The 25,512-nt window shown below is 51.7% G+C and overlaps 1 protein-coding gene across 1 annotated transcript in view; it reads right to left on the bottom strand.

Moving 5' to 3' along the window:
* Positions 1-309: 309 nt before the first annotated feature.
* Mrc2 (mannose receptor C type 2) overlaps positions 310-25,512 on the bottom strand; it is a 57,130-nt gene continuing 31,927 nt past the window's right edge. Inside the window, exons 2-30 of the mRNA XM_027427860.2 lie at positions 24,805-25,206; positions 22,297-22,470; positions 21,949-22,113; positions 21,648-21,761; positions 20,998-21,141; positions 18,356-18,544; positions 18,005-18,159; positions 16,268-16,375; positions 14,087-14,202; positions 13,542-13,690; positions 12,685-12,902; positions 11,621-11,763; positions 10,450-10,552; positions 10,080-10,218; positions 9,935-9,970; positions 9,515-9,675; positions 9,350-9,417; positions 7,689-7,789; positions 7,278-7,420; positions 4,491-4,605; positions 4,231-4,394; positions 3,976-4,084; positions 3,260-3,498; positions 2,952-3,120; positions 2,705-2,854; positions 2,344-2,463; positions 1,988-2,167; positions 1,222-1,248; positions 310-1,131 (exon numbers count right to left, since the gene is read on the bottom strand). Coding sequence (XP_027283661.1) covers positions 905-1,131; positions 1,222-1,248; positions 1,988-2,167; positions 2,344-2,463; positions 2,705-2,854; positions 2,952-3,120; positions 3,260-3,498; positions 3,976-4,084; positions 4,231-4,394; positions 4,491-4,605; positions 7,278-7,420; positions 7,689-7,789; positions 9,350-9,417; positions 9,515-9,675; positions 9,935-9,970; positions 10,080-10,218; positions 10,450-10,552; positions 11,621-11,763; positions 12,685-12,902; positions 13,542-13,690; positions 14,087-14,202; positions 16,268-16,375; positions 18,005-18,159; positions 18,356-18,544; positions 20,998-21,141; positions 21,648-21,761; positions 21,949-22,113; positions 22,297-22,470; positions 24,805-25,206 — 4,328 coding nt within the window. The 3' untranslated portion in view covers positions 310-904. The remainder of the gene's footprint in view (positions 1,132-1,221; positions 1,249-1,987; positions 2,168-2,343; positions 2,464-2,704; positions 2,855-2,951; positions 3,121-3,259; positions 3,499-3,975; positions 4,085-4,230; positions 4,395-4,490; positions 4,606-7,277; positions 7,421-7,688; positions 7,790-9,349; positions 9,418-9,514; positions 9,676-9,934; positions 9,971-10,079; positions 10,219-10,449; positions 10,553-11,620; positions 11,764-12,684; positions 12,903-13,541; positions 13,691-14,086; positions 14,203-16,267; positions 16,376-18,004; positions 18,160-18,355; positions 18,545-20,997; positions 21,142-21,647; positions 21,762-21,948; positions 22,114-22,296; positions 22,471-24,804; positions 25,207-25,512) is intronic.

The raw sequence follows: 25,512 nt of genomic DNA, 5'->3' as shown, positions 1-25,512 counted from the left end.
TGTCCCTCCCTGGTCCCATCTCACTCCAACAGACACCACACTGGTGCCCTGGTTCTGAGACCTGAGCCACCTAGGCCCCTTCTGCCATACCCTAAGTCCATTCCAGCAGGCACAGGACTGACAGATTGATAGATGCTTGGCCCCTTCAGCTGATACACACACACACACACACACGAGAGAGAGAGAGAGAGAGAGAGAGAGAGAAACAGAGACACAGAGAGGGAGGGAGGGAGGGAGAGAGAGAGAGACAGAGACAGAGAGAGAGAGAGACAGAGAGAGAGAGAGGAGGAGGAGGAGGAGGAGAGAAGAAGAAGAAGAAGAAGAAGAAGAAGAAGAAGAAGAAGAAGAAGAAGAAGAAGAAGAAGAAGAAGAAGAAGAAGAACCCTCCCCAAGTCCCAAGGCCTTGGCTCAGAAGGAGGCACTGGGTGAGAAAAGGCATGAGGGCGTGAGGGTGGGGTAAGGAGCCCGAGCTGATGTAGCCATGAAGGAGGAGAGAAGTGACAGAGAGCTGCCCTAAGGGACGGGGCAGGCTTTCTAGGCCTGCAAACGGCTGTGGGTCAGCAGGCTTAGGCTCAGGGATGTCGGGAGAAAAAGGAAGAAATAAGCTTGTTTCCCTTCTCGTGTTGCCTCCAGTTACCATGAGGGGCCAGGCCCAGGTGACAAAGTCCCAGGAACAGGAGAAAGGGGAAATGCCCCACTGTGCTCAGCCAGGTCTCAGCCTAGCATTTGTGGGAGGCTGGGTACTCTGATCCCAGATCCCATCGCTTGCTCAGCCCCCGGCTCCCAGTAGCAACTCCCAAGGGCTGACGTCCACAGACCAACTGGACTGGTGGGTGATGGGAACCTGTTGACCTGGAGCCCCTGCCTCCCCAGTTCCAGCCCTACCCTGACCACGCCCTAGGCTCTATTCTTGTTGCTCATTCATTTCCATGTCAGACACTAGGATGTTCTTCTCAGTGGCCTCTGCTGGGCCAGAGCTGCTGCCTCGACTGTAGCGGGCCCCTTCAAAGGACCCACGTTCTGTGCTGTGTCGGCGCCGGTAGAGGATGAGGGCTGCTGTCACCAAGGCCAGGAAGAGCAGCACACCCATCAGCACCACCACCAGGGCCACCGGGTTCTCGGGAAGCCCTGCTGAGATAGTGATGGGGAACACACATCAGGCCACAGCCACGCCCACCAGGGGCAGAAGAGCCAGGCTCAGGGCTTGTCATCTCCACTTACCTGATGGCAAGAAGCTGTTCTCTCCTACTGTAGAAGACGGAAGAGCCCGTTAGTCACAATCAGTCCTCATAGAAATCACAGTCAGTCACGGTTTAAGCAAATGGCTGTGAGGTGCTCTCCGAATGTCACTCTGCAAACTCACTGAGCACCCATGACTCTATGACCCGGCTACCCTGATTCCCATTTCAGATGTGGGAAGTTCAAAGACTTGCCTCAGATGGAACAGGTATCTGTGTGCGTGGTCTATGTATACGTTCTCATAGGTGAGTGTACTGCATGTGTGCATGTGTGTGGAGGTCAGAGGTCAATGTTATAGTGTGTCTTGATGGCTCTCCACCTTTTTTTTTTTTTTGAGACAGGGTCTATCGCTGAACCTACAACTTATGATCCAGCTATCCTGGCCAGCCAATGAGCTATCATTTCAGATACACACATATACCCCTTCCCATCCTGGGGTTACAGACGTGTGCTAGGCATGACAGGCACTTTACCAACTGGACCATCCATCCCCCCCAGACCTCAGAAGGCAGAGCTGGTGAGTGATTCACCCAGGACTTAAACCATGTCCCTTGTCCTTAACCATCAGAGAATGACGGAGCTTGCTGGCCCCTGGCACTTGCTGTCTACTTTGGAAATTAAGTCTCAGGGTTGGTCTTTGCTACAGGTTAATGGTTTCCCACACACACACAGCGTCTGCCTCTGTGCACCAAGGCCCAGCTGTGGGCATGGAGGGCGGAGCCGTGTGCCTTCTGAGAGCCCGGCTTACCTCTGGGGAGCTTGCACACAACTCCCATGGTGATGTTGGTACAAGCACCGGGGCGCCACAGCCCGCTGCTGCTCTGGATCCAATAGCAGCTGTTGTGGCTCAGCATGCTAGGGCCCAGGCCAGGTGGTCCCCAGTTAGAATAGTTCACAGCTGTGTTGTCTTGCCAGACAAGCATGCCTCCTGTGGAAGGAAGGTGCTGAGGAGATGTGAGGAGGGGAACAGGAGGAGCTTTTACAGGTGGGAGGGAGCAAATACTCTCTCATTAACCTTCCCAACTGCTCTCCCTTTCCAAGCCTAGAGATCAGGACAAGCAGCCTGAGCCCCGATCCTCCCCATACCTTACACAGGGCACCCACCTTTGGGGTTGAAGTTCATGCCCAACCAGGCTCCTCGACTCTGGGCTTCGAAGGTTTGCAGGTGCTCCCAGACAAACACATTCTCTATCTCATCAACAATGGACAGAACTGTCCCGCCCGCTGGACACAAAGGAAGCCCATGTCAGGTGGAACAGAGCCTCCTTGTGTTGACAGAGTCCCGTCCACCCCCAAGCCACCCCCATTCACAGTGGCCCTGGCCCTCTTCTCTGGCAGCCCGAGTCTCAGCATGCGTGTACATGTCACAGTATGGTCTGTGTATTAAGAGGTGAGAGAATTTGGGGTAAGTGCTGCCTATAGGCAGGTCTGAGTCTGGGAGCTGGGCTGGCCTGCCCTCACCCACCTCTCTGGCAGCGCTGCAGTGCCTCCTTGTGGCCCAAAAGCAGCTCCATGTGGAAGGAGTAGCAATGATCCCTGAAGGGAATCCAGGACGAGTCAGCCAGCCCCTGGGGACAGCTGCCATGGTAGCTTATCCTTCGGGGAGGAGAGGGCCCTGTCGGAGTACAGGATTGAGGATGTAGCCCGAGCATCCTCCCAGGACCAACTGCACATGCCCAAGCCTTGCCCCCCCCCCCGCAGGTGGTACTCACCCCTGCTCACCCCACACACTGCCCCTTGCAGCTTGGTGTCACAGCTGGTGGTGCGCCAGGTGCCATCCACATCCACATAGGCACAGCCCCCCGACTGCTGAGGCTCCCCATCTTGCCAGCTCACGTAATTCAGAGGCTCCTCTGAGAGCCAGGAATACCGCCGTGAGCCCTGGACATGAGGTGGCCACGGGTGAGCAGAAAGGAGACGGACTCTCAGGGTGGGGGCAGACAAGGCAGGAAGGAGGAAGGGAGATCAAGGGCAGAGGGTGGGGGGGTAGGGGAGACAAAAGCTTGACTTAAGAGCCCACCTCCTCACTGGCCAGCCCAATCCACAGTGGTGCTCGCAGCCCTCGGGCAGCCTGTGTGAGGTAGGCCTGGGTGTAGGGATCAGGAACGTATGCCAGGCTGGCATTCCGGCTCTCACACAGCAGGAGGGCATCTTGCCAGCGAAGTGGCTTCTGCAGCAGCCGGAAGGTGCCATTGAGGTAGGTGAGCTCAGTGCCAGGGGCAGGGGGTGTTGCTGCTGGGGATGGGCTCAGGGAGGGGTCTACAGGGAAGGGGGGCAGTGCTCAGGCCGGGCTCTGCCTCCCTTACCCCGTCCCCAGGTACAGACTAGGTGATGGCGCAGGCCAGGGAGTCGGTCTCCACTGGGCATACTTGCATCGATCAGCCCCCTGTGTCAGTCACTGTTCTCATTAATGAACTTCCTTTGCTAACATACAGAGGAAAGCTAGGAATCTGACAGACTCCTGTCCAAGGAACCCAGGACAGAGTGAACCCAGAGCCATGCGAGGAGCTGGAGACGCCTTGATGTTGAGCCTTCGGGAGTTCTGACCCCAGGCATGGCAGCAGGTCATACAACCCGGTATCTGGCTGCCCACTGACCTTCCTCCTGAGACCACCTGCTTCCTAAGCAGATACAGGGACCTCCAGGGCCTCGGAAGAGAGGAACGTCTGGTTCCTTCTGGCCTAGCCCATAGCAGCTAGCCAGTGCCGAGGGCCTATGGGCAGCAGAAGCAAATACCTGTGCCCTTCTGGCAGATGAAGCCATGCGTCTCCTCCGTGCAGCTCCGAGCGTCCCAGCGGCCAGTGAAGTGGGCTGAGGGGCTGTGCAGGACCACCGCACAGCTGGTCTGTGGGGGAGGGGGTACTCAGGGAAATCCCGGTGCTTTCGATACCACTGCCCCCAAGGGTGGCAGAAGCTGGAAGAAGGGGGAGGCAGGGGAGAGGACAGCATCAAAGGCACCGGGGACAGAGGAAAGCAGAACAGTGTCCTCACCGGCTTGGAGCCACTGGAAGCAGGGCTGGGGCCAGAGGGCTCTCCCGGAGCCCAGTTGGCATATAGCAGCGGTTCCTGCTCAATCCATTGGAAGTCCCTCTGCGAGGCGTGCAGGCCAATCCACAGGTCAAAGGTCACATTGGGGAGGCTGGCTGTGATGAATGCTACAGTCCCCCAGAAGAAAGGCGAGAGTGATGGGGTGGTCCCGGTTTGCTCTGTTCTAGCCAGCTGAGGGGCGACTGTACTGGAGGACACCCTACCTTGCTCTAAGGGGTTTGCAATGGTGACCAGCTGGGCTTCTTGCTGTTCACAGGAGAATTGCGCCTCTGACCATTTCACCCTGTCCTGAGGGTCCTGGCCCTGGATTCGGAAACACTGTGGGGCAGGAGATGTGATTGATACTCAGCTTAAATCTCCGTTCCACAAACCCAGGAGTCCTGCTGGGTGCCCCTCATTAGCTGATGCCCCGGGAATTTCAGACTAGGGCAATAACACCAGGCACAGGGCCTACAGAGCCCCCTGGGCAAAGCCCCCGCCTCTCATCCTGTCACAGGGTTCACAAATGCCCAGATTCTGATTTCGGGGTTTTCTGGGGGGGGGGGCAGAGTTTGAGACAGGGTCTTGTTATGTAACCCCGGCTGGCCTGGAACTCATGATCTTCTTGCTTCAGCCTTCCTAATATTGGGATTGAAGTGTGCACCACCATACCCAGCTTGGTTGTGTGGGTGTGAGTGCGTGTGTGTACACCTGTGGGTGTGAGTGCATGTGTGTGTATACACCTGTGTGTGTGAGTGCATGTGTGTGTACACCTGTGGGTGTGAATGCATGTGTGTGTGCATGTGTGTGTACATGTGTGAGTGCACGTGTGTGTGTGTGTGTGTGTGTGTGTGTGTGTGTGTGTGTGTGTGTGTGTTTGCTTGCGTGCGTGCGTGTGGAGGTCAGAGGACTGTTGTTCTTCAGTTGCTGTTTGCCTTGGTTGTGCTTTGTTTTTGAGACAAAGTCTCTCATTGGCTTGGTATTGTTTTGTTTCTGAGACAAGGTCTCTCATTGGCTCCATATTGTTTCCTTTTCGTTTTGAGACAAGGTCTCTGTTGGCTTGGGCTCACTGATTAGGCTTAGCTTCCCAGCCAGTGACTCCCAGGGCTTCTCTTGCTTCTGCTTCCCCTGTGGGTTCTAGGTGTGCAAACCTGACTGGAGTTTTGTTTTGTTTTTTTAAAGATTTTATTTATTATGTCTTCTGCCTGCATGCCAGCAGAGGACACCAGATCTCATTCAAGGTGGTTGTAAGCCACCATGTGGTTGCTAGGAATTGAACTCAGGACCTCTGGGAGAACAGTCAGTGCTCTTAACCGCTGAGCCATCTCTCCAGCCCCATTGTTTTGTTTTTATCTTGTTTTTGTGGGCTCTAAGGATCATACTCAGGTCTTCATGGCTTCATGTACAGCCAACACTTCCACCTTAGCTATCTCCTAACACTATTTTTGTTTTGTTTTTTGGTGTGTGTTTAATCTCATAAAAATTGAGATTAGCAGGGCAGCGCTGGTCCTACCTTTAATCTCAGCACTTGGGAGGCAGAAGCAGGTGAATCTCTGAGTTCGAGGCCAGCCTGGTCTACAGAGTGAGTTCCAGGACAGTCAGGGCTACACAAAGAGAGACCCTGCCTAAAAAAAGCAAAAAGCAAAGAAATAAAAGAGTTGAGAATAGAATGGTAGTTATTAGGGATGGGAGAAAGAATGGAAGAAGAGGAAAAGGTAAAGTTACGTAAGATCAAGTTGTTCTGGTGCTGTATGCCATAAGGTGAGCATCCGTTCAGTAAGGCCACAGTGTCATAAAGTGAGCATACAGTAAAGTGACTGAGAGGTGAGGTGCCTGCAGAACAGAATGTATTGAGGATTTCAGACAGCTCAAAGGAAGGACTTGGGATGGTCTTCCCTTAAAGCAAGATTATGCCTTCAAGGAGACAGACATATTTACCCTAATTTAAGCATTATACAACATATGAATTACCAAACATTACATGGCACCCCCTAAATACCTATCATTTTTATGTTTTATGTACCAGCGGAAAACTAAATTTAAATTAAAATTGTTTATGTTATAAAACAAGAGAATGAAATATGTGTGATCATATGTTCTTATTAAAATTATATAAATATTAAGTATTATAATTGATTAGTTGTGTGGCCCAAACATATTTTTATTGCACTAATAAAGAATTTTTAAAGATACTATTTTTGCTGGGTGGTGGTGGCGGTGGCGCACGCCTTTGATCCCAGCACTTGGGAGGCAGAGGCAGGTGGATCTCTGTACAAGAGCTAGTTCCAGGACAGCCTTCAAAGCCACAGAGAAACCTTGTCTTGAAAAACCAAAAAAAAAAAAAAAATACTACTTTTAATTTTTATCTGTTTTCAGTTTCTGGGCTTTGTTTTGTTTTGTTTTGTTTTGTTCTGTTTTTGTTGTTTTGAGATAGGGTTTCTCTGTGTAGCTTTGGAGCCTGTCCTGGAACTTGCTCTGTAGACCAGACTGCCTTGAACTCACAGAGATCCATCTGCCTCTGCCTCCTGAGTGCTGGGATTAATGGTGTGCACCACCACCGCCCGGCTCTCAGTTCTGTTCTTATGCATATTTGACTCCATATGATGACAGTCTCAGTGTAAAAGTAACTATAAATTTTATTTGTATCTTCTTACACGTATACACACATCATATACACACATACAGATTAGGTATAAATGCTCAATATTTTGTTTTATTAGTAGATTTCATTATCAAAAGGTTTGACAACTACTGATCTAGAAAACTCACAGAAGTATTTCGATAGCCTCGTTCCCTGGTGAATCAGGTATTATACACTGAGCCACTTTCTGAGGAGCCTTGCTCTCAAAGAGCCTTGGTCTCATTGGTACAGAGACATTGGTGGGGGTCAGACAAGAGGTCATGCATGACTTTGTAGTTGCCAAACAGCTAAGGCTCCTGAGGCTCAGTCATCCCACCCATGATCCCACCCTCTACCCTGGCTCTCTTGGTGTCTCCTCCCAACTGCCTACCTTGTTAAGGAACTGGTTCCAGCCAGTGGGGCAGCCTCCTAGGGCTGAAGGTGGCAAGTCTGGGGACTGAGTCTCTCCAGAGCTGTTGCTGCGCTTACAGATGTAGGGCAAAGCTGTATGGCACCTCTGGTCCCCCCAGTCCTCTGTGAAGGGGAGAAGAGAACCGGTATCATAGGGCAGGGTGGGGCAGGGCAAGGCGGGACAGGGCAGACAGCACTCTTGCTCTGAGAATATGGGTTGAGCTCAAGTCCTCTGCCCTTGGAGGCATGGACGCACCTATTGCTCCTGGGATACAGCCCTTCTTGGATTTGCTCTCAAAGAGACTAATGGCACCCCTAGGCCTACCTGGATACCCCCAACCTTAGCCTCTTCTTCATGCTGACAACACCCTCTGGTCCTCCTCATCCTCACCTTGGCTGGCTGTCATGTAAACACACTTCTTGTCCTTGCCGATGGGTCGAGGTTTTCCCGGTGCCCAGGAGATGAAGTTTATAATAGAACCATCTGCCCACCTACAGAATCACAGAAGTCAGATTCAGCCTCCTCCATATCCAGCACTGGAGGCCATAGAACAGAGGCACGAAGGAGCACACAGCTCAGTGCACCCAGAGACCCCAGACCTACAGCCTCCAAGTAAAGCCCTTCCCAGCATGCACTCGGCTCTCTCAGATGCCTGGAAACCCTCCCGAAAAGAAGTGCCCAAATCTCCACTGACGCCTAGTCTTTCTGCCTCAGGCTCCCTAATTCATATAAGGCAGGTACTGACTAGAGTCCCCTGTAGCCCAGCATTTGCTTTGTTCATGTCCTAGCCAGTTTTGTTCATAATGTGACACCAGGTATAATGGGAAAGTGCCACCATTATGTAGCACCTGGTGCTTGCTGGATGCTGTAGTAAGGCTTTAAATTGTTATTGATCAAACAGAACACTGTGACATCCAGTGGCCTTTTGCTAGGTCTTGCATCTTAAGGACATGGATGTGCTATTTTAGTGGATCTGACTTTGAGAAGTGGTAGTGGCACGGTGACCTGTCAACACCACATACCCCCAGAGTCCCCAGAGCAGTAAGCCACAACTAGGTGGACAACAGCAGATTTGATAGCTTAGCATTTTGTCATCTGAAACTTCGCAAACTGGTACAAGCTGTACAATAAGCTAAGTGGTATGTGAGCAATGGTATTCTTGAGCAAATCATGGCCTTTGCTTTTTGTAAAAATTTATACCTATTTAGAAACTAGCCTAAAAGTGATCATCATTGGAGGGCTGGAGAGGGGGCTGAGCTGCTTAGAGTGTGTACCGCTCTTCCAGAGGACTACAGTTCAGTTCCCAGCACACACATGGATGGCTCACAATCACCTATAACTCCAGGAGATCTTTTGGACTTTGTCGGTACCAGCACACACATGTACACACACACATATAGAAACACATACACATTCATAAATTTAAAAATCTTTTAAAAAGTAAAAATAATTAAAAGAATACTTCAGTACAGTGACAATTAGCCTTTAAAAATAAAATAAAGCTGGATGTGGTGGCGCACACCTTTAATTCCAACCCTTGGGAAGGAGAAGCAAGGAGATCTCTGTGAGTTCAAGGCCAGCCTGGTCTACAGAGGTAACCATGGCTATACCATGAGACCCTGTCTCAAAATAAATAAGTACCTAAATTAAATAATAACATTTTATTTATTTATTTATTTATAGAAATAAAAATCGGTGTTTTGGAATATTTGTTTTGCTTTGTAATCCGGGAATCAATCCCAGGGTCACAAGAATGCTAGGCAAGCATTATACCACTCAGCTACATCCCTGACCCCTTAATTTGCTATTTCTAATCTTCACAAGAATCCCTGGAGGCAGGCGTCACAATTGCCACCTTCAGATAAGAAAACAAAGGCCAGAAACATGTCACTTACTTGTTCAAGGCCATGCAGCCAGTGAGGAGCAGAGTTGAATTCAAAGGCAGGTCTATCTGTCTCTGTCTGGTCAGCCCAGACACCTCTAGCTTGGGGACACAGCTAGCCACTCACACACGTGCCCCCCTCACACCTGCTGCCCACTAGAGCTCCCACCTGAAGCGTCCGTCATTCTCCGAGGTGTGCAGGCCTATCCACCAGTGCTGCTCCTGGCCCGAGGAGAACTGGGGAAGGAGGCAGGCAGGCAAGGGTTAGTAGCTGCCCCGTCTTCAACCTTGGCTCTTTCCGAGCCCATAACCACTTGCTGCCTCTCATGCCCACCTTCTGCAGGTTTTGCCCCAGGAAGTCCAGCTCTGCCTGACTGTGAACGGAGGTCAGCTCTGCCTGGAACCACGTGCAGATGCGCTGTGCCTGTGTCCACGACGAGTGGTGTTCAAAGAACTTGTACTCTGCCTCCTGGAAGCGCAGCCACCCCAGCCGGCCTGTGGGAGCAGCACAGGGGTGGGAGCACACGCCAGGCCACCATACAGGCCCTGGAAAGCTCTGGGCTTGCACAAAGCCAGAACTTGCAGCACGTGGCTTGCAAAGACGAACCCGGGATAGGCCCTTGGCTGGGCCCTCCTTCCACACCACAGAAAGCAGGGCAGCGGTGTCCAGTGCTAGCTAATTTAGTGCCCCTTAGGGTGGAACCCTTGACCTTCTTGGGCCAAAGCAGGGATCAGGTAGCCTGGGGAGCCTCACCTTGTGGACCTGCGTCTGGTTCCTGTACATCCACACCTGCAGAACAACAGAGCCAAAAAATGTCAAGGGAGATGGGGGCCGGATCCCCCAAATCCCTGGCTTCCAAGCACTTGCCCCAGCCACCCCACTTCCTACCACCTCCAACCTCTAGGGATCTTGCAGATCCAGTCAAGCTGTGTCTGGCACTGCATGGCCACCCACTGCAGGGAGGCCAGGTCCAGCACTGCACAGCCGCGGATGTCATCATCATCATGACGGCTCCGGTCAAAATTGTGGTAGGAAAACTGGAAAGCAAGATAAAGAAGAAAGAGGGATGTATAACAGGTAAACAAGAAGCTCGGCCTGAGCCGAGGCCTGCAAGTAGGGTGAGCATCCAGTCAGTCACCCGATTACTTGTAACCAACCCACACTGGCAAAATCCCTTCCCATGCCAGGCCCTGCCATGCTCCAGTGGGTGCCCACCCACAACCAAGCCCTACCCACCTCCCCAGCCTGCCTCCTCCAGGGCTCCTCACCCCTAGACCATCGCTCCAGCGCCAGTTCTGACCCTCTCTAGGGTCTCGGCGGTTCAGGCCAATCCAAAACCAGTGCTGCTCGTGGTTCTCAGGCTCTGACTCACTTGGATAGGGACAGAGGGAGAGGGGAGATGAGAGCTGGACCCAAAGATAGTGCCCGCCACCACCAGCTTTCTTCTGGGCAGTCTCCGGTGCCAGAAACCTCTCAGTCAGCGCTGTGGACAGATGCACCAAAGCACTGTGGGATTTTTCGTTCTGTTTTTGGAAAGTTCCCAGGTGCCTTGCTTAAGTCAAAAAACAGTAGCCTGCCTCTCTGGCCCTTGACCTCCTTCTGGGGTACCCTGGCCAGCCGGAGGTTAGAAAGTTGATGAGCATATGGGAGGGATGGTAGGAGAAACCAGAGGATCTGGAGCTCAAAAAGCCTGGATTCAAATCTCGATTCATCAAGGACCCATGTGACAATGGGCAAACAGCCCAACTCATCGGGACAAGCTGAGCACGAGAATATATGATGAACAGGGTGCCAAGGGACGTGAAGAGCCCACACGTGATAGGCTGCGAAAAGTGGCCAACACGGGCTGCTGTAATTACTAGTCAAGTGGTAAATCTCACTGCTGGGAGGAGATAACCCCTGAAATTTAGATCTTGGGAAGCCTGGGTCCACATTTTTTTTCTTTTTTTTTTCCCACTGATAGTAAATGATTACAATGCTTTGTGCCATAAATTTCATTGCTCCAAGCCTACAGGACAAAGATGGGATCTGGGCACACTCCTCATCTCTTGCCTGAGTGGTTTCAGCTTTTCTCCTTCTGTCTCTCAGGGTGGTTTATTGAGAGGGCGGGGTCTTAGGAAACATTGCTGGGGCAGGGGATAGGTCTGCAATGAGAACTGTGTCTGAGAGACACAGGCTCTGGGATACTGGTTAGCAATAGGGTCTCTTATGAGTGGGTCACCCTGTGCATTTACCCAAGGTTTCAGGAGACCATGGCAACTTGAAGGAAACAAGATGGTTGTAGCATTACTGACAAATACAGGTCTTTCCAAGCCTCGGCTGGGCCCTTTGAGGGCACCATCAATCTGCCCATCTTCTCACCCCAAGCCTGACAGAGCCAAGACTCCGGCAACCAAGTCTGTCCCCACCCAAGTGCAGGCCAGCACACCCATTCAGTACCCAAAGATCTTGTTGAGCATGTTGGCGACAAAATGCTCCTCCTCATAGCTGGCCAGACTCAGCAGCTGGGCCCCCAACTCCCGGCAGACCCCCAGGGCCTGGACCCAACTCTTCTTCTCCTGCAGCCGCTCTGAACTGAACACCTGTAGGAGCAAACACCTGTCCAAGCTGGGGCCATGGGCCAAATGGCACCTGCCACCTCCTCATGACAGCAGTAGGTGCTGTGGCTTTACCAGGCAGCGATAGCTAAAGACAATCCTATCTCACGGAGGCCAGTGACACCATCAGCTCCTTGCAAGAGCTGTACCTCATCCTCAGACCAGGAGTTAGGCTCTAATCCAAGCAGGGCCACCATTGACTGTGAGGACACATTCCCTCCACCCCCACCCCTGCTTGGACCTTAGTTTCTGTATGTAATAAAAGGCCTCAGAAGCCAGGCATCATGGCTCATGCTCAAACCTAATACTTGGGAAATGGAGGCAAAGGTCATAAATTCAAGGTTATTCACAACTACATAGAGAGTTTGAGGCCATCCTAGGCTACACGTGAAAAGCTGGGCAGAGTGGCTTATGCCTGTATCAGCACTTGAGAGGCTGAAGCAGGATTGCCAAGAGCTAGAGGCTAGCCTGGGCTACAGAGCAAGACCCTGTCTTAAAAGCAAATACAAAAATCTCAAACAACAAAGGACATTGGCAGTGCCCACGCTTGGCAAATCACCAGGCCATACCCGGACCTTCCAAATCCAAACCTCTGCATGGCAGCCAGAAGAGGCACTAGGGAGAGAGCCCAGAGCCTTGCACATGCTTTACTAGCAGAGTCTCTTTTTATCAGGTTTCCCGGGGAATTCTGAAGATCATGCTGGGGTCTGGCTCCTTCAACTCTTCCCATATATTGAGTACCTACTACATGTCGGGCCTCAAAACCTACTGACAAATTCTTCATCAGCGATTACTCTAGTCTGCGGTCTAGACTGGAACCTCAGGGTCAGGATGGTCCCCAGCTGAGCTGCCTCAGTGTTCTTGTCCTCCCTCTGCCCCCCCACCATGCCAATTAGGGTATCCCACCTTATAGCAGTGTCGAAGTTTGGGGTCTGAGGCCCAGCCCTGGGGACAGGAGCCAGTGAGGCTGGGTGTGGGGTCTGGCCCGGGCAACTCTGGTGTCACTGGTGTGCCCAGGCTCTGTCGGCAGATGTAGCGAGCCCGGAATGATGTACAGTTCTTCACCTCCCATAGTCCCATGGCACTGCCGGTGGCCAAAGCCACACAACCCCCGCGTCTGTACCCTGAGAAGGAGAAAGAGCTTGTCTCCACAGGGATTCAAATTAGGGGAACACATGAGGCAGAGTCCTAGCTCCATAGTTCCACGGTTACTTGCTGTGTAGGGGACAATTAGCCTTTCTGAGCCTATCTCATTATGCACCCCATTAGGTTATAGGAAGGTTAAGAATGATACTGAAGCTGGCTGTACCAGCACACAACTATAATCCCAGTATTCAGGGGCTAAGGCAGGAGGATTGCTGCAGGGCCAGCCTGAGTTACATAGTGAGACCCTTTCTCTTAAAAAAAGGCAATGAATGTGAAATTTGTACAGATATCAAGTGTCTGTATATGTTCACTATTGTGTGCATGTTACATAGGTTAAGTCCCTTTCCATAAGTAAAATATCTATGTATACCTCCCACCAACTCTATAAGGAATGTACTATCATCCCCATTTGAAGATGAAGAAACTGAGACTCAGAGGAGGCTCAGCTAGCAAACAGCAGTGCCAAGGGTCCTGAGCAGACCCATAGGCTCCAGGGATAACCGGTCATGCAGTACAAAGGAACAGCTTACTGGGAAGGCCTTGCACTAAGTCCTGACACAGCTGTGGATCTACCAGAGCCCCTGCTTCAAGCCAGTCAGACGGCGTTAATGGCTCACCAGGCTGGTCTCGGTTCCAATGGGTGTATGTGACTTCGTCCCCACTGAGCCAACGGAAGGAGCCTGTGCCGTTGAGGTCTTGAAGGGCTGTCCAGAAGTACTCGCCCTCCCAGTTATAGATGAGGCTGCTGACGAAGGCCTGCTCAAATCTTCAGAAACAAGCCAGTCAGGTGGGTCACTTTCTAGGAGCTTCACTCAAGTCCTGGACCAAAGGCCAGACACCCTACCCCAGCTCAGGTACTGTGTGTGGTCAATAATGTACCCTGGAAAACGGGGATGCCTGAGTGCTCACAGTGTAACCGGGCTCCCTCTTCTGCCCATGCTTTTATTTCTTGGGCATCCAGCCCAAACCTGCACCCACCCTCTCCTACTCCACCCTGAGGTCACCTAGTCACACAACTCTTTCTTGGAACAAGATATCATAGATTCTAAAGCACACTGAGACTCAAAGGACTCTGGTCCCTCTGGGCAAGCTACCAGGACAGCATCCCATTAGACCAGATCATGGGAGAGGGCTGGCCAGGACTTCTGTCCATCCTCTATACCTGTTGGTGATGGTGACCAGCTGAGAGCCATGATCAGTACACAGCCGCCGGGCATCACTGTAGGTCACTTGGTCCTCTCCCAGCCAGTAGCAGGATGGGCTATGCCACGTCCAACCCTGGCTCGAGAAAGAGGAAAGAAGGGTGTCTATGGTAGGAATATTCCACCCTTACCTGCCAATGCTTGATCAGGAGTGACATTAGGATATTGCTGGATGTACGCAGGACAGAGGGGACTAATTTGTCTCCAGAGAGCAGTGCCTGTAGTCTGTGCTGCATATGATTACTCTCAGTTCTCCTTACCATGACCAACAACTGTTGGACCAGGGTGGAGGTGCAGCTGCACATAGCTGATGGACCTGCCTAAGACCTGGTGTGGCTTTGAGAAATAAGCAGCTTTTAAATCAATAAATACAGGAGCTGGCCATACAGCTCAGTGGTAAGAACACATTTCTAGCATATGTGGGGCCTTGGGTTCAATCCTCAGTACTGAAAAAGGGCAAACAAAAACAATCAGGGGTTGGGGAGCTGGCTTAGTTGGTGAAGTGCTTACTATGCAAGCATGTAGACCTGAGTTCAGATCCCCAAAACTCATGTAAAGAAAAGCACATGCGGTGACATGTGCTCTTAGTCTCAGCGTTGAGGCGGAGGAAGCAGGCAGACTCTTGAGGGTCTACTGGTGAGCAAACCTAACCTACTGGGGAGCCCCAGGCTCAAATCAAGGGGGCCAATCTCCTGAGGTTGATCTTTATACCCGACATGAACACAGATACAGGTGTGCATGCATACACACACATAAGCACATGTGCACACATACGTGTTCATAAAAATAAACACATAAAAATTACCAGGTGCTGGCAAGATGGCTCAAAGGGTAAAGGCCTTTACTACAATGACCTGAGTTCAACCCACAGATCTCACGGTGTGAGGAGAAAACTGACCCCAAAAGTTGTCCTCTGGCCTCTACATGGACATTACGAAATGTGCACGCCACGCACTGATATGATAGACACAAACACAGTCATGAGAAATAAGATAATAAAATAATCAGTATCAATGGACAAGAGCAGCTGGCTTGGACACCAAGGCTGAAAAGCTATGTAGAGACGACAGACAGGATGGGGAGGGGGCTGCTGCGTTAGGAATCTGCAGACTGGGGTGTGGTAGGGTGTGTCTGGGGTGGGAGGGAGGCAGAGGCAGACCTTCACCAAAGAGAGAAGTGGCCACCTCAGGTACAGCTGCAGTTCCAGAGCAGTGGCAGCAGTCAGGATAGACTCCTGTGTATCATGTGCCAGGGAGGTACCCAGATGCCAAGCAGGGGCTAGCCAAAGACCCCTAGCTATCCCAGCATTGCCCCTAGAGACGGTGTCCACACACATACATTCCAGGCTGGCCTCCAGTCAACTGCTCCACCTCCCTCACAGCAGGACAGAGCCACGCCCTGAGCTCGCTGACCCCCAGACTCCTAAGCTGGACCCCTGCCAGCCTTCTTTCCCCCCTGCTGCAGCAAGTGTGATCGCCGTGCCTTTGAGGAAAGGCTCAGTTGGGGCTGGGCTTGTGGAAGGAGTTTAATCCGAAGGAAAACTCCAAGAAGCCGCTGCACACACGCCACAAAGGGTGCCTTGTGAGCAGCCTCCTCCACATCACTGCACTCACACCGCTGCCAAACAGCGATGGCAAAACAGGGTGGGGGAGACCCATCACCCACCCACCCTTCTTCACAACTCACAGCCCCCCTCATTTCCCCAAAACTCTGCTGGACCCCGGTGAGCTAAAGGATAAGGAGGGAGAAGGCCATTCCCACCAAGTGGCCTCTCTCCTCCAGAGGAGACAGCCAGCCAAACACACTCTGTTGTCAGAGAGAGGACTGGGGCGCACAGAGGCAGCCCCTGCACAGACGACCCCTACAGTGACTAGAACAGGCATAACCATTGGCTGTTGTAGGAAGTAGTTTCCTTATGGAGTCTCAGAGGTAAGGTGGGGCCCTCTGCTTCCCCCCATAGGCCCACTCCACTCCCCCCTCCCCAATGCCACTCCCCCAGGAAGGGGCAGTAGGGAAATCAGAGGACAGGAGGATGCTGGGGAAGGCTGCAGAGTTTCTTCTGTCTCTCCCTGCCTACCCTGAGAGCCCCTTGGAGTCCCTGGGGCTGACCCCACTTTGGGCAATTCCAAAAACACCCTCACCTTCCGGCAGCCGTGATCCTCCTCAGCAGCACCCTGGCTCAGCCGGCCTGCCTTCTTGCAGATGGATGGCAAGGACTGGTTACAAGGACTGTCATTCCAGCGTCCTTCCTAGGACACATGATAGGGAAGCCTCACCCCCAAGTCTCTCCCTCCCCACAAATCTTCCAGCCAGCCCTGTTCCTAGACCGGAACCTGTCTCTAGCTTGCTGTGTGATTTCTAGCAACTAGCCTAACTTCTCTCTGTCCCAGGTTGTCCAATGGAGGGAGCAGTTAATTCAGTAGGTCTCATAGATAGATGAAAGAACAAGTTGTTGAGGGGCCAGAGAGATGGCCCAGAGGTTAAGAGCACTGGCTGATCTTCCAGAGGTCCTGGGTTCAAATCCCAGCACCCACATGACAGCTCATAACCATCTATAACTCCAGTTCCTGGTGGATTCAGTGCTGTCTTCTGACCTCCACAGGTGCCAGGCATGGAATGCAGACATACATGTAGGTAAAACACCCATGCATGAAAAAATAAATTTTAAAAAAGTTAGAGTGCTTCTGAACTGTTTCTGAAATTCTCCCTTTAATTACTTTGGTTTGTGGGTAAATTTAGGTAATTGAACTGTGGAAACTGAGTCCATGAGAGCTGTTTTTAAACTAAATCTCAATCTCATGATTTTACCAATAAAGACTCGGGAGTCAGGTGCTGGGGTGAAAACCTGCTGGCTCAGAGAAGATGAGGAGCAACCAGCTGACCTTCCTCCTTAGCCAACTTCTCAGAAGAGAGAGCTTCTCTTCCGCTGCCCCAAACCTAAAAGGCCTGCCAAACTCAAGGTCCCTCCCTACTACTTCCTATGTGTTTCTCTATCCGTTTTCCTGACTCCCTCATACCCTCTTTGGATACTTCCTGTCAACTAGTTAGTTGCTGGCTCCATCTCTTGACCCAAGGTTGATTTTATTTAATTAACACAATCTTGGGGTTCACAGTGTGATAAAATATCCCCCAACACATGTGTCTTACCCTTGGGACTACTGAAGAGCAAATAAAGCTGGTGTGCCCAGACCTGAACTCAGATGGTGAAGAACACCTGAGCCCTCCTCAGTATCCCATGCTCCCAGTCAGGACTGAGCCTGCCTTTACACTCCACTGACAGCACGGCATCTATGTATCCCAGCACTCAGGAGATGCCTGGCACATAGGAGACACTCACCAAATAATCCACTTTTTAAACATAATGCCTTAATGCAATTGGATCTGCTGCCTAGCTCTAAGGCTGCATCTGATGACAATCTATGCTCAGGACTCAGGCTCTTTGTCAAAATCCTTCCTCAATTCCTTCTCCCATCCACCCCGAATCTGAATCAAGGCATGGCAAGCAATACACCATGCCATAATTTCTTGAGAAAACAGAACCCTGAGCTGAGAAAGGACCTGGAGAGCAAGGACTGGCAGAATGTCCTTGTTCTCTCAGCCTCGCCATTGTGTAGATTCTGGTGCCACCTACTGGTAGCAATATCTGGCAGGAGACCAAGAATGGGCCTGCCAATTTGCCTAAGGCTTCTGGAGAATTCTCTTCCAACCCTGCAGGTGAAGGTAGGATTCAAACCCTAACAGCCATTCCTGTGGAAGAAAGGGGCTTGGTGTACACAGGCCGCTAGTAGTAGGACACTTGTTTTTCAGCTGAGGAGAGGGCACCTGGAATGTGGGGGCGGGCGGGGGGCGGGTGCTATTGTGAGGAAGGAGAGTCTCACCGGCCCCCAGATGGTGACACAGTCCTCCAGGCTGTCACGGAAGTTGTTGGGCTCGAAGGGGTGCCAGTGGGTAAAGCTCACGAGACTCCCATCAGACCACTCAAAATTCATCTGCAGTTTCAAATCATTGAGGCCGATCCACAGCTCCTCCACCTCTGAGGAATGGCAGGGGAGGAGAGCAGGAGAGAGAGGACACTGAGATCAGCCTCAGGCCAGCAATGAAAGAAAGAACATTCTCTGCACTACCTGGGAAGGAAGGGATTGGACACACAGACCCTGCCCTCCCCTGGCCTCTGCTGCCCCCACCTTCCGCTCCCCTCCACCCCGCACAGTGGCCAGGCCACCCCTCACCTTGCTTGATCTGTTTGGTGATGAACTCCAGTTCGGCCATACTGTGGATGCTAAGCAGGTCACCCCCACCCCGTAGACATGCCCTTTTAGACTCCTGCCAGCTGCGCTTCTCAGCCTGCAGGCGGTAGCAGTGGCCCTGGAAGGGCTGCCAGCTGGGGTCACACTCCACCTTGACATTGGTCCACCTGTCTATGGAGACAGTCACATGGATGTGCTCAGACAGAACCCTGTGGGTGTCGCACACACACACCCTCCCCAACCTGTTTCACAGCTGCCTTCCCCATGACAATAACCGTAAGATACTTAAAAATCCTCCATGGCTCCTGGAAGCCTAGGGGCAGAGTCCATCCACGACAGGACAGGCCCTCTCTGACTGAGATGGGTAGGTGATGGGTCACACTAGCGTCCTAAGCCAGTACCGTATGTAAATAGGGTTTCCTGCTAAGAGAATCAAACTTATCTCAAAGCCTCCTCGCTTATTAAATGGAACCTCCATCAAACAGCATTTATGGAGCACCCCCTCTCAGCTGGCCTGGGTAGTCTTGGGTAAAAGAAAAATGAATAAGGGGGCCCTATCTGACCAGAGGTGGGGTGAGCAGTCAGGAACACCACGGGGCACATCAAGTCTGGCAGATCGTCACATCCCTTCACTAGGATCCCTCCCCAGCTCCTTTCCTCTTTAGACCTCCTCTCGCTTCTGAAGGCCCTCTCCTGCACCCACAGAGGTGCTTTTTGGGTTTGTCCACCAGGGAATGGGTCTGAGGGCAGTTGAGGCAAGCAAGTCCTCACTTGAGTCTTGGCAAAAGAAAACTAAATGTCATCCAACCACCCACAAAGTCAGGCTCGGGCAGGATTGTGTCTGGGCAAGAGTGAGCCCCTCCTATGCATTGCTCCAGATTAGAACACTGAGACCAGCTCCATCTGGGTCAACCGCAGGTGCTCCCACCACGCTTCTTGCTACAGACTCCTCAGAGTGGGTAGGTTGAGAAAGGCAACAGGCCTGCTCTGTGTGTCAATCATCTTTTGTTAGCCAATGGGTTAAGACTCTAGACTGCAGCCCGGAACAGATTTTAGTAACTATTCAAGTCCCAGGGGCCTGAAGGGAAGAAGGGTCCTCAGGAAATGTGGTCCCTGCTTTGGAAATGACATTGTCCTTTATAATGAAACTGGCCAGAACACAGAATTTATCCTCCTGCTTAGACTAGGCCTCCTGCAAACATCCGGGGGCTGCAAATCTAACTAAGCCACAGCCTGGTGTTGAAGTCCTAGTGTCTAGATGGGGCTCCGCTCTCGGGGTCTCCTCCCCCCCTCTGTGGAGGTTTCCGTGGGCATACTATATTTTCTTTGTCAAAATCCCTACTTTAGCAGCCCACAGCTACACAAGATGGGTATAGCGTAGCCCCTCCAGCTTAGCATTGGCAAATGCCAGTCATAGAGACACTCCCCGGGCCAGCCAGGGCAGGCTGGGGTTTCAGCTTTACAACAACCTTGCAAGAAGGAATTGCATCCATTCTCAATTTGCAAGTGAGGATTCTACATCAAAGAGACCCAGCTGCATGTCCAAGGCCACATGCCAGAGGGGACAGTCCCCAAAGTAGGTCCTGCCCATCACCCCTGGCTCCATCGCCCTCAGGGTTTATCTCTTTGAATCACACATTCGAGCAAGACACTCCCTGGCTTAAAAGCCCACAGAAGCTTCCCATGGGCTACCCAGCCCCACTCAGACTCCAGAGACTGGCTGCAACCTGCCTTTCTGCACTCAGTCAAACACCCTGCTTTGGAATCACCCGGGGGAGGAGGGTGTCATGTTAAATGCAGGTTCTAATTCAGCTCATCTGGGGCTGGGCCACCTAGTTTGCTCTGCTAACAGGCTTCCAGGTGCTGCTGGGCTAGTGTCTGGTTCCCTCTAAAGTACAGTGCATCCACTCCTCCTATCGGCAGTTCCCACTGCCAAAACTGCTGCCCTCCCACACCTCTCTCAGCCTTTGTGTGTGTGTGCAGGTGCACATGTGTGCATGCGGAGGCCAGAAGACAACCTTAGCTGTCATCCGCCATTTTTTTTTTCAAGTCTCTTGTTGGCCTGGAGCTTAACAAGCAGGCTAGCCTGGAGGCCAGTGAGCCACGGGATCCTCCTGTCTGCCTCTCCAGCACTGGGATCATAGCTGCCCCCACCACACCTGACTTTTTTATTTTAATGTGGGCGCTTTGGATTGAGCTCAGGTCTTCAACTGAGCTATTGCCCCACCCCAGCCCTCCTTCTGACTTTTAAACTTACTATCAACCTGGAAATTTCAAGTCCAAGATCATATTCGTGAAAACCCTCTCAACTCTCAGAAGCTCACTCTCTCTCTCCTCTTGCATTTATTACATATTTTGTAGCCCATAGCTCACCATATTCTAACTATTAAGATGCCCGTGACCTCCAGCAGACCGTGGTCTCCACAGGGCCTGGTGAACATTGCCAGCCTTTAGCACGGTTCCCAACAAAATGTTCACCCAAAGAATTAATGGCACATTCCAATTTTTCCAGACTAGCTGAATAATTATGAGAGAGAATCAGAGTCACTTGTGTCTGTAGAGAACAACAAAGGCTGAACTGGGCTGTGGCCCTGATGGCCTTGGCACTCTGTGACCTGGCTTACCTGGCTGGATGGGCTCTGCTGTGGCGTTGGGCTTCTTCTTGCAAACATAGGGCAGGGCGATGCTGCAATCATGGTTCTGCCAGCCACCTGAGGACTCTGTGCGGATCACGCCACAGTTCTCCTCACCTGGGTTGTCTGGCTGATCTGTGGGACAGGCAGGGTGCCAGCACCCCAGGAAAGGGAAGCTCATACTGTGTCACCACCCACCCACCCAGCGCTCTTCAGGGTGTCTGTCCCTTTCACTCCCTGTGACGTCTGCATTAGCCAGAGAAGCACCCCCCCCTAGATCTTTGTCCATTCCACCTTGAGTCACCCTGCTTTCTTGCTTGTGCTCACACCATCCTAAAACCCCTAATCAGCAATGTATACTTTAGCCTGCACCTCCCTGGGTAGGCCCTGGGTACACAGATGCAGCTGTGTGTATCTAAAAGCTGAGAATAGAGACCAAAATTGGGTCTAAGCCCTAGAGTAGGCCAGGACTCATCTGACTGAGAAGGGTGCTGGGCTGGAAGTTCCCACTTCACATCAAGGCACTGGGGCACATTCTGACATTGGGGGGGGGGGTTGGAAAACCAGGCTTCCCACCTCTATCACAGGGTGGAAGGAAGCCATGGGGCCGGGGTGTTTGGGGGGGTGTCCCCATGTCTCACCACTCTCCCAGTTGAGGTACTTGAGGGGTGAGTTATCTGACCACTGCCAGCCTCCACTGGTGTCCAAGTCATTAAGGCCAATCCACAGCGTAGAGCTGTAGCCCGTGAGGAGTCCTGAAAAGAGCGGTCACTAAGAAATCCCTGTCCTCGCCCCTACCACTCTCTCTTCACATGTACCCTCCCAAATCAGAAGAGTATAGGGTCCTGCCGGGAGGTGGGAGGAGGGGCTGATCTCAGACTGCTGGTGTCCCCCACCCGCAGCAGGGGTGGGCTGAGCAGCAGGGGGCTGCCTCCACCTCACCGTTGATGTAGGTCTGCTCATGGATCTCAGTGATGCTCAGTAGGTCCGCACCCTGCTGCTCGCAGCTGGCCCAGGCCTCCCTCCAGGACAGCGTGGATTGGAAGTTAAACTGGTAGCAGCTGTCAGTCAGCTGGTCTTTGTCCCAGAATGTCTCACAGTCGTTACCTGCCACCACCACAGATGGGCCATAGGTCCCTCCCCAATTCCCACACAGGCTAACACATCACATAACAGGGACTTCCGGAGAAAGCTCTTCAGCCCTCTGAGTCTGTCTGGCCCCCAACCCCAGGTCCCTGCTCGTCATCACCAGCCTCCCTCCGGGGCTCTCCCACCCTGTCTGCTTCTCACTCTTGATGGGGCAGAATCCCCAGCGCTCATCTTTGCCATAGTCCTGGGTAGTGGCACACCATAGATGCCCGTCTTCCCGGCCAGTGCTGGTGCAGCCATGGAACCACTGGTTGTCGTATTTGAAGGGGATGGTACATGGCTTCCCGTGGGAGTTTCCCTGGATGGTGTAGACCTCTACAGGGAAGAGAGCCAAGTCTTGGTGCCTAGACCCCCACAGGCTGCCTGCCCCACCCCAAGGGAAAAGCCACTATAACCCAGGGGATTGGGAATCCGGGAGTTGGCAGGGTCCTGAAGAGTCTGGGGGTGGGAGGCAACCGACAATGGCTTTAAAGAGAGAAACTCTTGTTATTGGGACAGCTGAGGAACATGGAACAGGCCTACTGCACACCCCCATTAGGTGAGAAAAGGACTTCCCAACCCCTCCAATGCCACAGCCAACTGAAGCTCCAGGCTGCTCCTAGAAGATAACTCCAGGCTGCCCCTAAAGTTCTATCTTGGAACACAGGTGTCTTTCTGGGAAAGCATTTCAAAGATGGATCTGGTCACAAGGTCTTGTGACCAAGGCCCCCATTAAGCACCTGTAAAACCTGGGTGGCGTTGCCATGGGGTTCCTCCGGAGAGTGAATGGATGGTTGGGGCACCATTTAACTTTAAGGTATTCATTTTTGAAGTCTTTATAAGCAGTATTAATCTTGAATTCTTTTAATTATTCTAATATGCTGTCAGGAGTTTTAAAAAGTTGATTGCATTTTATTTAGGGGGCAGGGAACACACACAGCAAATAAAACTCAAAGGACAACTTACGGGGGAGTTGGTTCTCTCTCTCCTTCCACTATGTGAGTCCCAGGGATTGAACTCAAGTTGTCAAGTTTGGTGACAGGTATGTGCACCCATAGAGCCATCGCTGCCCCAATGCCATGTTTCTACTGTCTACAGAAATGCAGCTTAGGGTGGCTCTCTTGGCCCCTTCTCCTATCTCCTCTCAGTTCAAAATGCTTGCAGCTCTCTTCCTTCACCTCCTCTCTTTGAGACACAGCCCAGGTTGGCCTTCAATGCACTGTGTAGTCAAGGCTGGCCTTAGTCCTGCTGCTCCCACGGCCCCAGTGCTGAGAGTGTAAGCCTGAGCCTTGATGCCTGCCTTAAATGCTTCCATGTCTTAATAGTCTGCATTCTCTAAGGCCTTTAGCTGGGCTTAACATACTCCACCAGGCTTGGCACAATCCTCTTTATGGTGTTAGCCCTTTTCCAGAAGAATCAGATTAGTATCCATAGCCACTTCCTGTCATAATGCCATTTTCCCGGGGCACAAGGGGAACCCTTGCCTTGCGTGTCCTCTGTCACTTTATGGGATGGTGCAAACTAATTTTGAAATTTTCATTATTTTTACTTTCTACTCTTTAAATTTTTGTTACATTTTATTCAATTATTGTGTGTGTGTGTGTGTGGGGTGTTCTATAGGACAACTCTGAGAAATTATTTCTCTACTTTCACCATGTAGGTTTCAGGCAACAGGAAACTTTACCCTCTCAGCCACCCTGCTGATCTCTAATTTTGAATTTTATGTGTGTGCACACTAATGCATGGGTGTTTATACATATGCAAGCATGTATTCACAGGCACTCAAGTGCATGTGGAGGTAGCAGTCAGCATCAACTTCCATGGGCCTGTTTGGTTGTTTCCAGTCTCAAGGCCTTTGCACTGTCTTCACCAGCTGACAATTCACATTTCAGAGGAAGAAGAAAAAGCTGCATCTTCGCTCCTAAGAAATCAGCTATCCTCTACATAATCTTCTTTTCAATGTTTACATCTATGAGCTATCCACTTTGGGGGGACAGTAAGGGTTTGAGCAGGGTTTTTCTGTGTAGCTCTTGCACTCACTCTGTAGACCAGGGTGGCTTTGAACTCACAGAGACCCTCCTGCCTGTCTCCCGAGTGCTGGGATTAAAGCGTGCACACCACCTTGGGTTCTATGACAGGGTCTCTTATTAGTGTGGGGCATATAATTAGAGAGGCTGACTAAGCCTGGACCTCGGGATCCTCCTGTGTAGCTTTCCCAGTGCTGAGATAAGCATGTCACCCTACATGTGACTTCTTTTATGCAGACTCTGGGAATTGAACCCAGTTCTTCAGACTTATATGACAAGCATTTTACTGAGTCATCTCCCCAGCATCAAGTTTGAATTAAAAAAAAAATCAAATTAACGCCGGGCATTGGTGGCACACGCCTTTAATCCCAGCACGCTGGAGGCAGAGGCAGGTGAATCTCTGTGAGTTCAAGACCAGCCTGGTCTACAAGAGCTAGTTCCAGGACAGCCTCCAAAAGCCACAGAGAAACCCTGTCTCAAAAAAAAAAAAAAAAAATCAAATTAAACCCTTTGAAGTTAATTTTCCTAATTATTTAAAACTTCTTCCTATTAAACAGTGACTGCCAAGGATCCACAGCAGTCAAAGGCCTTGCTAACATAACCCTGTCCCTTTGGCACCTCTTGCCAGCAAGTAGCCCCTCACCATAGTAGGGCCGAGCACACAGGTCCTCTTCACTGCCATAGATGTTCCATTGGCCGCTGTGGGTCTGGTCACCACGCTCAAGGGTGCCAGGCTTAGATGCATTGCTAGCACGGGCCCCCAGGAGCAGGGACAACTGGTCTCCTAGTGTACGACAGTGCCAGCGAAGACTCAGGGTCTCTCGGTCACATTCGTACATGCCCAGGGAAACTGTGGTGTTGGCCACTGGCCAGCCTGTCCCCAGGCACTGCATGACACCCAGGTTGAAGAGTCGGTTCCGGGAGACCCACTTCCAGCGTTGAGCTGGGAGACTGGCATTGCAGACTGGGGTGACTCGGACCTGCACACCCTGGGCCTCCAGACAGCCCTGCATCCCCTGGCTGAAGATGAGGAAGACATCAGGTTCTGGAAGGAAATACAGGACAGGAAATCATCATAACCTTGGGCTTGAGGATTGCTAAGGTCTTCAGGCACTGACCACCGTCTGCACTTGTCTCGTGTGTTAAATCACTCGGCTCTGTCACAGTTCAAGGCAGGATGAGGGGCACACTGCTATGCCCCTGTATTCAAAGGTGGCATAGCTCATTCCTGTTCAGTCCCATCACCATGTGGAAGCAGGACTCAGGGCTCTACCCAACTCTACAATCCAGAGAACATCCAGTGCCCCATACACCTGTGCCCTTTATCTGTGGCTTCATTTTCTTCAGTGTT

Source organism: Cricetulus griseus, chromosome 7 (assembly GCF_003668045.3).
Source record: "Cricetulus griseus strain 17A/GY chromosome 7, alternate assembly CriGri-PICRH-1.0, whole genome shotgun sequence".
NCBI lineage: Eukaryota > Metazoa > Chordata > Mammalia > Rodentia > Cricetidae > Cricetulus > Cricetulus griseus.
This window is presented reverse-complemented; position numbering and strand designations above follow the sequence as displayed.